The following is a 12,318-nucleotide window of genomic DNA, read 5'->3' as shown; positions in this document are numbered from 1 at the left end:
TCTTAACAGTACTACAGGACTCATTTTAGCTTTTAATTGACTGTGGTAATCAGTAAATTAAAGAGCTTAGCTCAGAAGACACTGTCACAGGGCTAGAACACTGTTATATCAAGTTTTCCTGTTGCAGACGAATAGTGAAAGGATACAAACATATATCTGGATCAAATCCCCAGACTTATTTTAAAAAGACATTTATATAAGTATGATTTTTTAGGCTAGTGACTGATAGAATGGATATGCCACATAGCAGACAGAGACATTTGTAAAAAAGGTGCATTCTATGTAGCCTAGGAACCATGCGTTTTCGTGTCAGCCATTTTATTCTTAATCTTAGTTTACTGTAACTAAAAGTTTCATCCAATTAAATTCTTAAAGTCAATAAATAAAGATCAGCCACCCAAAAATTTGGTTAGCTAACTTTAATTTCAACATATCAACTTCATCATAGGGATGATCAGATATTTTTAACAGAGACTTTAGGTCAGATTTCAAATTTACCTTTTACCTGCTGTCAAATAGCTGTATTTCTATTAATCTCTGGCTATGAGAATGCCATGCCAGTAACCATATTTACTCCCACACTGCCATTCAAAAACACTATATGCCACTGTAGCCTTTTTCATTTGGTAGACTTGAGATTCCTTTCCCTCAGATCAATTTTATCTGTTCAATCCAGCCAGTCACAATCTGAAATATAACTGTGCTGAACTGCAGCTAAATTGCAATATACCAAGGCTACAGTAAAGTTGTTTCCCTCCTTATATCACCACAAATATAGCAAAATACAGTGCTACAAAACTGAAATGCTGTCCCCATGCAGATCACACCAGGAAGCAGGTGTAATACCGAGTGCTTATAAAGCCAAGAATAGTACAGGAGGGCAAAACAGAAGATTTCCCTCCCACACACACACAATGGCATCCAGCATAAGAGAGATTCAAATGGGTAATGTTTTAAAATATGGCCAAATGGCAAGTAGCTTTATATTTTCACTTGTAGCTTAACCTCCAACACTGAAAAGGCTGCTACACTATGTTTACACATGTACAAGAGGATTTTGGTTAAACATTGCATTTGTTCCCATACAAAAGGCTCTTTCAGTTAAGCCACCTCCCAGTGTACTTACTCTGCCTATTCTATCTCCATGCATAGGCTGTGTCTACACTGCACCCCCTTTCCGGAAAAGGGATGCAGATGAGACAAGTCGGAATTGCAATGAAGTGGGGGATTTAAATATCCCCCACTTCATTTGTATAAACATGGCTGCCGCTTTTTTACAGCTCAGGGCTTTGCCGGAGAAAAGCACTAGTCTAGATGGGATCTTTCGGAAAATAAAGCCTTTTCCGAAAGATCCCTTATTCCTCTTAAAATCAGGAATAAGGGATCTTTCGGAAAAGGCTTTATTTTCCCGAAAGATCCCGTCTAGACTGGCGCTTTTCTCCGGCAAAGCCCCGAGCTGCAAAAAAGCGGCAGCCATGTTTATACAAATGAAGCGGGGGATATTTAAATCCCCCGCTTCATTTGCAATTCCGACTTGTCTCATCTGCATCCCTTTTCCGGAAAAGGGGTGCAGTGTAGACACAGCCACTGGGTATGTCTACACTATATAGCTCCATCGACGGAGCCATGTAGATTACCTTTGTAGACATAGGAAAACTAAGTGGCGATTTAAATAATCGCCGCTTCATTTAAATTAAAATGGCTGCCGCACTGTGCCAATCAGTTGTTTGGCGGCACAGCATTGTAGTCTGGACGCTCTGTGGTCAACATCAAAGGCATTTGTCAACCTCCCTGGTAAACCTCATCCCACGAGGCATAACGGGGAGGTCAACAAATACCTTTGATGTCGACTGCGGAGCATCCAGACTACAGTGCTATGCCGCCAAACAGTTGATCGGCACAGTGCGGCAGCCATTTTAATTTAAATGAAGCGGCGATTATTTAAATCGCCGCTTCATTTCCCTTTGCCACGTAAACAAATCTACATGGCTCCGTCGATGGAGCCATGTAGTCTAGACATACCCATACTGAGTTAGCACATATTGTCTGGCTGCACAAAAATGGAAGGAAAGAAAGCTGCAAGGATGAAAAAAACAACCAATGCTTGATTTTTTAATATCTAATAAATCCACTAATTTTGTACATTATTAAAATCCCTTTCCACAGAACATAATCAATCAGTGCCCGTGTGTAGATGGATGTCCCCTGGAATAAAAGAAATGAAGATCTAAGTGAGGAGCTAGTCTGCTGGCTCCTAGAAGTAGATAGTATCAGTGCAAGAACTGGCTATTAATCCCATAAGGAAGATTAAGTCAATGCATAGTGCAATTGCATGATCTTGTTTCCCTCTTCCCATCTGTTCCGAACTAACTGCTGCCATCACTTGCAATGTCATAGTTACAGCTAGACTGTAAATTCCTCATGGCAGTGATCGGATTTTATTTGTTCTTTCAAGCACCAACCACACTTTGGGAGCATTTTTAAAATACTAAATAATTTTACACAAAATAATTAGGGAAAGAAAATAAGAGGCAAAGAACTGTATTTTTGATCAGAAAGAGAGAACAGATGTTTTCAGGGAACATCAGATGGTGTGTCCCGGAATCTCTATCCTATATTGGGGATTTTCCACACCAGAGCAGATTAATGGTTCTAGTTTGGCATCTTCATCTAGCTTCAATGAAAGGTAGAGAACCACTCATCTGACTAACTCTGCACTGTTCTCACTAAAAGTAAAAAACTTAATTTTCTTATCCTCTGCAGCATACTTAATTAGCTCTTAGTTTTCCTAACTAAAAATTTTAGGAGTGGTGATATTACATAGCCCTTTCTGAAGTCCTGCCAGGGTAGTTGGCACTCATGCTCTCTGCAGCTACATGAAATAACCCCCCTTATTTCAAAATAATAAGAGGAGCATCCATACTACCAAGCACTTATTTTCAAACAACAGGCTGCTTATTTTGAAATAGCGGTAGTGTGGATGCTTTCGAAATAACTAATTCTCAGGAGTAATTCAAAGTAATTACTCCCCAGTGCTTCCTGGGGCTCTAAGTCAAGGTAGCGTGTCCACAGTAACGGAGCATGCCTCAGACTAATTTTAAGGCTCCCCCATAGTGAAGACACACTTTTAATTTTGTTATTTCAGGAGTTTTTATTTCAAATTTAGTTATTTCAAAATAATTTCCTAGTGTAGACATGCCCTATCTGTTGTACATATTGCCCTTGGATTTAAGGGACTGACCCTTTTGTTCCATTACATACTATATATTTGAGAGAGTTTGTCTGTCTGTCTGTTCAAAAACTCCTAATGATAAGAGCTAGGACCACCAAATCTGGTACATAGCTTTCTCTTACAACTGAAAGTAGGTAAGGGTTTGGTTGTGCCAGGAAAATGGGATCTGCCCGGAATGGGATTGCTTGTCATAAAATCATACAGAAGAGAGACAGATTCACCAAGTAGGTGAAAGGGGCTTGCTGGGGGGTCAATCCCCCCTATCTGTATAAACAACAAGAAGTCATGTAGCACCTTATACACAGATTTATTTAACATGGCTGCCCCCTATCTGTGACTGCCTCATCCTCGAGCCTCCCACCCCTAAGCTAAAGCTTCCCCCAGCGTCATAAGGAACACTGATCGCTGTTCTCCATCAGGTAGGAAGGGGAAAGTGCACAGTTTGCTGCATTCCTCCCTTTGACTGGGGATCAGAGGGCAGGCAAGCTGTGCACTTTGCTCTTGCTCCCTGACAGGGACAGGAAGGGGAAGAGTAAGTAGCCTTGGCATGAATCCGGGTGGGGAGAGAGGATTTTGCCCTTACACATGCAGTCCCCTGCCCAGAGCCCCTCCTAACCTCCTAATCCTGACTCCTGTACCTCCACCCTTATTCCCCTCAAGGACTAGCAACACTAGTTAAGGTCTAAAGGAGAGAGACTGAGAAATTTCCCCTTATAACTTCCATAATTTTCAATACCTCAGTCAAGGCTCCTTTTCAATAATCTTAGGTGTCTCTCTCCTAGCTCACGCATGTCCCAGTTGTATCTTAATCTTTGTTGCTGATTTCTGGCCCTTTTAATCTCCACTGTGTAACAGGACAGAGTACTCCAGACAGAGCTGTTCAATATGATGGTATAATATGTGCTGCATTATTTTCAATCCCCTTTTAAAATGTACCCAATCAACCTATTTACTTTCTAAACTGCTGTGTTGCTCTATAATTCCCAGGATCTGGCACTTCTAAGTGACTTTCTAATCTTCTGGAAAGAACTGCCATTTGAAGACTTAACTACATTGTAGCCTTTGACTGGCATTTACTCCAACCCTGAAAATGGATTATTAACAGATGTGAAGAACCGAGAAGTAACATTATTGAGAGTAGAACACAATACATGGCTACTTCACTTTTTGCTCTCCTTTGCACATCACTCTAAATATTCAATTATTTGCAGTGCTGCTGCAGTAGGACTGAGGATGCAGGGTGTCTGCAATTTTAAAATGAAAACATTCTTTATTAATTAATACTTCAATTCTTAAGAAGATTTGCTGCTTGAACTTTTCTTCTGAAAGTTCTTTGCTTTTGGTTCTCTCCAGTTTAGTAATGAATAATTAATAGCAGGTGACAGCCATCCACCTCCACATTCCAGTCAAGACCAGTTCACAGTGACAAAGGAAGTGTCAGCCAAACACCACCAAAATGGACACATTTTGTATACTGTACAAAGAGAGCTGGATTCTGGACTGGAAGGTGGATTTTTGATCCCCAAACTGGTATAAACCCAGGCTTGTTACGGAAACTAAGTACGTGAGTGAAAGGAGAGGGACATTTCAGTTCAAATGATTAATATTTAAAAAAATAATAACCAATTAACTATTTATTTTTTATTATAAAGGAAGAATCTTGCCTAAGGAAAAGGAGCTGTGCAAAGATAAACAGCTTAAAGAGCAGGGTACCAAATATATGGCATGAAGACTTAATTAGGCAGTGAAACAATTGTAGCTGCCAAAAAAGGAGTTGGTCCCATGTTTCAGCCCGTTGAGGAGGCTCTGGTGCCATGGGGCAAAAAAGTCAGGCCAGGCAGGTGACAGGTTGGAATTTGACCTATATTAAATTATAGTTGAACAAGCACAAAGGAATTCTTTCCTGAAACTTCTCCAGCAGCTTGGAGAGGCCTCCTGTAAGTCAGCCAGATCAGGGACAGCCTGCTGTCACCAAATGGAACTAACCAAGCAGCTCTGCTCAAGAATTCACAGGCAAATGACTTATCTTACCACTAGATGCCACTACTGAAGCGCAAATTGATCTGATGTGCATTGCACTGGCACTAGAAATCTGGCAAACCACTGCCACGTTGAAACATTTTATTACTAGCTACTGTTCTTTGCTCATGCAGTTACATGCCACACAAATATACTGTATCGTGTTCCTTCAGAGGTGGGAGTGAGAACTGGCTGCCTAGCGGTACAAATGCATTACAGTACTATGGATGCTTCATTGCGGGGTGTTGCAACTAAATCTAATTTGCCTCTTCAGTTATTCTGACTGAGTCCTGCTGATCTCCCTATTTCTCTCTCTACTTACAATGAAAGGCAGAGGCCATGAAAGGAACTCTACCAAAATGCCAATTACTCTCTTCAGCAATGGATGCAGCACAAGGAAACAACTGGGCTGTGTCTAGACTGGCAAGTTTTTCTGCAAAATCATCTGCTTTTGCAGAAAAACTTGCCAGCTGTCTACACTGGCCGCTTGAATTTCCGGAAAAGCACTGATGATCTCATGTAAGATCGTCAGTGCTTTTCCGGAAATACTATGCTGCTCCCATTTGGGCAAAAGTCTTTTTCCGAAAGACTTTTGCGCAAAAGGACCAGTGTAAACAGCACAGTGCTGTTTTCTGCAAAAAAGCCCTGATTGCGAAAATGGCGATAGGGGCTTTTTTGCGGAAAACCGCGTCTAGATTGGCCACGGACGCTTTTCCGCAAAAAGTGCTTTTGTGGAAAAATATCCTGCCAATCTAGACATGCTTTTCCGAAAATGCTTTTAATGGAAAACTTTTCTGTTAAAAGCATTTTCGGAAAATCATGTCAGTGTAGACGTAGCCCTGGATTTGTTACAGGGACAAGATGGGTGAGATGCTGCCTTTAATTGGACCAGCTTCTGTTGGTGAATGAATCTTCTGACCCAACGGAGCTCTCCACAAGAAGAGCTGTGTGGCTTGAAAGCTGCTCTCTTTCACCAAATGAAGTTGGTCCAATAAAAGATAGAACTGCACTCACCTTGTGTGTCTAACGTCCTGAGACTGACACAACCACTACACTGGATTCTTAACAGTTTTATGAAATAAAAGTACGTGAACACTGTGTATATATGTACTGACAGACCATGTGCAATTTTAGCATTCAGCTGATCTATTTTTGACTTAGAACTGTGTCTTAATATCAGGCCTAGCTGTCTAGACTTCTGGCTAACGGGGCCACTTCAATGCCAGCTCTGTGTGAAGAGTCTACATTTTACTGAAAGGGGGCCTGATGGGATAGCCCAGCATTCAGTGCTGTCCAATCACATTTGCAAAGGAATAGATGGAAGGACACTTAGCTTCTTGTACTTAACTTGTGGATAGCTATTTCTTTGTAGATCATTTAAAGGGATGGGTAAGGGTTTCCCACTGCATAATGGTTCTTTGGGGAAGGAAGTAAAGAAGCCTGATGAAGAGACCCATGTCCACCTTTCCCTCCACTGTGAGGCATGCTCAATGCAAAAACGATGTCTTGGTTCAAGTCTCATTAAGAACTTTTCTCCCTTTTGTAGTGAGTTCAAGACACAAATGATCATTAGAGATTTTTCAAATTGCACTTGTGAGGGGACAAGTTCTAAAAATGACCCAAATAACTACTTTTCCTCCTGTACATGATGTGGCCAGATCTTTAAGGTTTGTGGCTACTCTTATCCCACAGAATGCTGTATGTCCACTACTGAACTCCTACTGGCACAGGAATGATCAGGCATCCCCTTGCTACAGAAAGAGACATCACCTCTGAGAGGAAAGGGGTGGGGTGAGTGGTTCTTCACACACAAACACCCCCACTTCTGTCATACAATGACCCAGGGTACATCTCCTATTTCCACAGAATCTATTGGATAACCCTCCAGAGGAAAGCAGGAAGGGCAGTGACAGACAATTTGCTATGGAAGGCAATTGTTACAAAACACCGGTTTCACAGTAACTAGATGCACATAGTCTCAGGGCAGAGCATCTTTTCTTGCACAGGCCTGGAAGCCTTTATACTCAAGAGTCTTGTTACTGTGATTCTTGGCAAGCACAAGGAGAAAGCCCTGACTAACCTGCAAGAGAACTGAGTTCCACCCCGATGACCTTGTTCAGTTATGTACCTCAGGTGCCTTTATAAATAAAATAGAAATCTTATTTGTAAAAAAGAATATCCAAGTTCACACAAATCTCTTTATCCACTGATTTGGCTCAGTCTATACAGGCAGGGCGAGGTGCTGAATGTGGGATGAAGAAAGGGCAGCAGTGGAACTGTGGCCTAGTATAACTCAGTCCAGTTAAAGAAAGTGCAGGAAAGGAGGCAAACACACCGAGAGAGAGGTGGGGTCCAGCCTTGCTACTCCCTCGACTTTCCCTGGGCTATGGTTAAATCTCCCCATCCTCATCCGAGCTGCCACTGCTGTCACTGCTGCTGCTCCCCATGTCACTACTCTCCTCTTGCTTTACTGCTGCCGCTGCTGCTGCTGCTGCCGCCACCGCCGCCTCTTTCTCTTGTTGCTTCAATGCTGCTGCCTTCTTCTCCTGTTCTGCATGGCTCTTCATGTGAGCGCTCCGGCTCTTCACCTTGTAGAAGACCCTGAGGGAGATCATACACATGTAATTGTTGGCTCAGTCTCTCTGTACCTCTTCTTCCCTGCACTGCTGTATCTCTCGTTTGACATCAACAGACTACAAAGAAGGGCCCTGTATCACCACCATGATGGAACTACTGCAACTACAACTGCTCTCACTCCCATTCCTCATGCAGCAAGGTGATGCAGTCGATGGGGCACTTAGGTTTTGTTCTTGGCAAATGGTGTTCTGTGAGATCTTGGACCATTCATTTTACCTCCATGCCTCCATTTTCCCACCCACACTTATCTGTCATTTAGATGGAGGCAGGCTCCATCTCTCATTATGCATTTGTACATTGCTGAGCACATAAGGGCCCTAATTTTTTAGGCACTACTGGAATATAAATAAGCAAACAATGACAAGTGCCCATGGCTTCTATTCTCTCTCTCCCCTCTGCCTCTCAGCAGTAGCGTCTCAATTTTATTGGCACCAAATGCTAGCCAATAGACTTGAATGCCATTAAGAGTCTCCCCTGGCTTCTTTCTTGTCAGCAATAAGCTAGAAATACAGCAGTGTGACATCTCAATACTATTTCAGAATGCAGAATGTAATCCTCCCATTTATCCAGGGTAATGGGGTTAATATGCTGATCATTATGAAAACTACCCATGGGACCCCTGACAACCTCATATCATTAAGGAGAAGAACTGACAGTTTTTAACATCTAATTTGAAAGCACCAGTGGTGGAAAGTTGTTCTTATTATTACCACCATTTGCAAAAAATCTTATTGTACCATATCTCCACATAAGCTGCTCCTCAAGCAAATGTTTATTTCATACAACACTCCTGCAATCGTCACTGTAAATTCATTGACTCTTACCTGCCACATTTTTTACATGGAAATGTGTTCTCCTGGTTCTGAGCTTTATTGGCAGTGTCCAATTTAGGTTTCGGTTTCCGTCTTCTCCTCTGTACTGAGGGAGGAGGCTTTTGAGACTTCACTGCTACTTCCTTAGGCTTCCTTACAGTCCTACTACTGGCTTCTCCTGGGGCATTAGACTCCTGGCTTCTTGAAATAAGGCCCTCATTGACCTACATGGCAAACAGAGAGTTGGTAAAGCAAACGGAAAATGAAACATCCCTGGGGTAACGGCTGCTGGCTGAACTGTCACCCCACCAGTATTCTAGTCCAACCCATTCCTAAAGAGAAAATCTGTGGCATTTCTAAGGCCACTTGTCCTCTCTGAGCAGCACTCCCTGCGAATTGTGTAGGTTTTTATCACATTCCCAGTTACCACCTTTCCCTGCCCATGGAGTCATATTGAACAACATCTGGATGCTGGTAATACTCAGGGTTAGTCCAGTTCCACCTCCTTCTACCAGGAAAAGTTGAAGCTGAACTGTTCTTTTTATTTACCCTTCTCCAAACCCTTAAATGGGAGGATAGAAAGGACTGGGGCGGGGGAGGGGAGAGGAACACTTGTAGCTCAGTGCAACACTGACCACATCATTGGTTTGTAGTGTATGTGCGGCTTTGGGAAATACTGTGCTCTTCTGGTCCTCCACCTCTTCCTCCTTCTCAGGCTCCTCCTCCACACGAGTATGTTCCTCACTGTAATTCTCCTTTCTGAGAGGAAGAATATGTGCAAACCTATGGGAACTCTTCACAAGAAGAGACAGTAAAAGGGACAGAGTTAGTATTTTCTCCTTTGAAGCTTCAGCTCTATTGAAGGTCAAGGTAACCATGTAAAAAAGGATGTGAGGTTGTGAAGCTGGACATAGTAAAACTTCAGCCTGCCTTGTCTGTGCTAGTGAAGGCAGCAGGTGAGAGAGAATTAAGACCATGTCTCCACTTACAATGGCACACAAGTACTGATACAGCTGTGCTGCTGTAAGAGTGCTCGTTTAGCTACATTATGCCAACTAGACAGAGCTCTCCCATGGACACAATAATAAAAGTTCGATGAGCAGCAGTAGCTATGTGAGCAAGAGAGCATCTCCTGCCAACACAGTGTGCTCTGCACACCAGTATGTATTCAGGCAAAATTTATGCGAGTGTTTTCTTCACACCTCTGAGCAATGTAAGTTTTGTGGACATAAGTAGTAATTTAGATATGTCCTCAGAAACACAAGTCTATAATCAGACAACTACTTAAGGAATCTATGCCATAGTCAGGACCATATTTACTATTTCTTGTATATAAGCAGCATCAGTAAAATTATAAAGAGTGAACTGTGATTCAGGCCACAAAGTTTGTGTTTGGCACTGAAGTCAAAAGCAGGAAAGGGGTTTGGGTGGTTACCTTGATATCAACTTCAGCTTCATCTTTCAGGGACTTCTCATTAGTGGCATCAATGTCCCCAAAGATTAGTGTCCCATTCCGACCAATTTTCACTTGTTTCTTGTATGTGTAGTAAAACTCCACACACTGGGCCACTGTCTTGGTTTTTATCTGTTGTTTTAGAAAAAGGCAAAATTTCTTTTAAAATACATAATAATACTCAAAGGTGTAATTGCAAGTCACTTTACACTGTAATTTTTTTCCCAGAAATATCTTTCTGTTATGTGTTTTGTTTTAAGTTCTTTACATTGTGTTAAGATTCCCCACAAACCTTTTCTTTAGCCTCCCCTGGAATTACAGGTGGACACATGTGCTCTAGCACATGTGCTAAAAACAAGCTCAGGCTGGAGCTTCGTCTCTCAGACTCATTCATTCCCCTAGACTTGAAAGCCCAAGCTTGCTGGGATGTACAATTAAAGCCTTGTTATCTGGTACTCAGGGAGAATGGCGGTTCCCAGTTAACCATGGGCAGTTGGTGCAGGACCCCAGTCCCACCTACAACCGTACCCCCTCTGATGAGGCCCTGCCCCCACCATGGTGATGGGACAAGGAGGAGCAGTGCGCCTAGTGCTCATGTTCCAGCCTCCTTAACCCTGGAGCACCAGGGAGGGAGGAGGCCGCACGGCCCCAGCCTCCCTGTCTCCAGAGCATAGGGAGAGCGGGTGCTGGGGGTGGAGTATGGGTGGGGCTATGCCAGGCGGTTTGGGAAGGCAAAGCCTTCCCCTGTCTAGGTTACTAGATGCCCTTGCAGTTAACTGAATATGATGAATAACAAAGCAACCCTGGCCAGCTCCACTCCGGGAGTGGAAGAAGCCTCCTTCCCAGGAGCAGGGCTGGCAGCTCATCTGGCACGCTGTTAAATTCAAACATTGTCAACCGGCTGGGGACAATGCTGAATAACAGAACATTTACTGTATTTAGTTTCCAACAGCATTTCAGCTAAGGAACAACCAGAAAACAAGTCTAACAGATAGGAAGGAAGGCTTGCAGAGCTTTCCAGTTTGGTACCTATTTGGAACAGATGATTATCTGCAGACACCGAAAGATAATATGCAATTCTTCCTGGGACGTACCCGAGAGTTTGGAGACAGTGTCCCAACTTTTGTTAATGCCGAGGCTTTCGCATGCTAACACAATGCTTAGCATGTTTGTTATTTATTCATGAAAACTTTGATAACTACTCCTGACTTCCTTTTTTTGGTATCTTTCCTTCCACTGAACAGCATCTTTGGGACTAGTTAAAATGCATAGGAGACATTTACTAAAAGGACATTTTCATTGTCTCTAATTTTCTTTTTTAACAGAAATCTGAAATTACTAAAATGTTTCACCATTCACAGATCCATCCATGGGCCATTTCACCACAAAGGGGATTTTTCCCATTCAATTTTATAACCAGGTTACTTGAGTGTTACTGAATCACTATCATCTCTTTATAAGTGATGTGTGCCCTTGACTAAATGAAGGAGATTGGACTGATGAGGAGTGAAGAGAGAAATATTAGTAAGTAGCACAACATTTTTTTTTTTTTTAAAGTTTAACCACTCAAAGGAAATTTGGGGGGGCGGGCATAGGAGGAAAGAATAAAACATAAAAACAAAAGCAAGCACTAAAGACAGAATGAAATATATTTTGTGTTGATGGTGTCAGTGTCAGCACCACCTGCATCAGTTCAGGTCACCCCTTCCACAGTGCGTTATGTAATTGGCAGAGCAACTTACAAGTTTCTGGACCAGGAAAAAGTCTTTTTTGTAGATTGCAATGCCTTTGTTGAAAAGTTTCTTCTCATCAACTTTCCACCTGTCCGATCCTATAGGTAAAGAATTTTAAACTGAAACCTTTCATTTCAAGCCTGTATTCTTCTAGTTATAGTTTCTTTAGGTTTCTTTTTATATAAAATCTGCCCAAACTACATGCAGTTTATTACATATCTGAAGTAGTCTTAATACAATATCCCTCCTGCTCCTCCAACAAGAAAAATACTTAATCCTGAATCTTCTTTAGCCCTCTCACATTCTTTATCTCTACTTCCACAGTGGAATGTATTCTGGTAGCATCAAGCATTGTTGTTATGTGAACAGACATGTAATTTTTATGCACTAGAGAAAGAGCTTCCCTCTATCCTCTTAGACCAGTGTTTCCCA

The 12,318-nt window shown here is 42.2% G+C and overlaps 1 protein-coding gene across 3 annotated transcripts in view; it reads right to left on the bottom strand.

Moving 5' to 3' along the window:
* Positions 1–6,400: 6,400 nt before the first annotated feature.
* Positions 6,401–12,318, bottom strand: part of MIDEAS (mitotic deacetylase associated SANT domain protein) — an 81,231-nt gene continuing 75,313 nt past the window's right edge. For all 3 annotated transcript variants that reach the window (XM_006128609.5, XM_075927260.2, XM_006128608.5), the window contains exons 9-13: positions 11,896–11,984; positions 10,136–10,285; positions 9,336–9,494; positions 8,713–8,924; positions 6,401–7,852 (exon numbers count right to left, since the gene is read on the bottom strand). In XM_006128609.5, coding sequence (XP_006128671.3) covers positions 7,642–7,852; positions 8,713–8,924; positions 9,336–9,494; positions 10,136–10,285; positions 11,896–11,984 — 821 coding nt within the window. In that variant the 3' untranslated portion in view covers positions 6,401–7,641. The remainder of the gene's footprint in view (positions 7,853–8,712; positions 8,925–9,335; positions 9,495–10,135; positions 10,286–11,895; positions 11,985–12,318) is intronic.

This window comes from Pelodiscus sinensis, chromosome 5 (assembly GCF_052426305.1).
Source record: "Pelodiscus sinensis isolate ZL-2025 chromosome 5, ASM5242630v1, whole genome shotgun sequence".
In the NCBI taxonomy this organism is placed as follows: domain Eukaryota; kingdom Metazoa; phylum Chordata; order Testudines; family Trionychidae; genus Pelodiscus; species Pelodiscus sinensis.
This window is presented reverse-complemented; position numbering and strand designations above follow the sequence as displayed.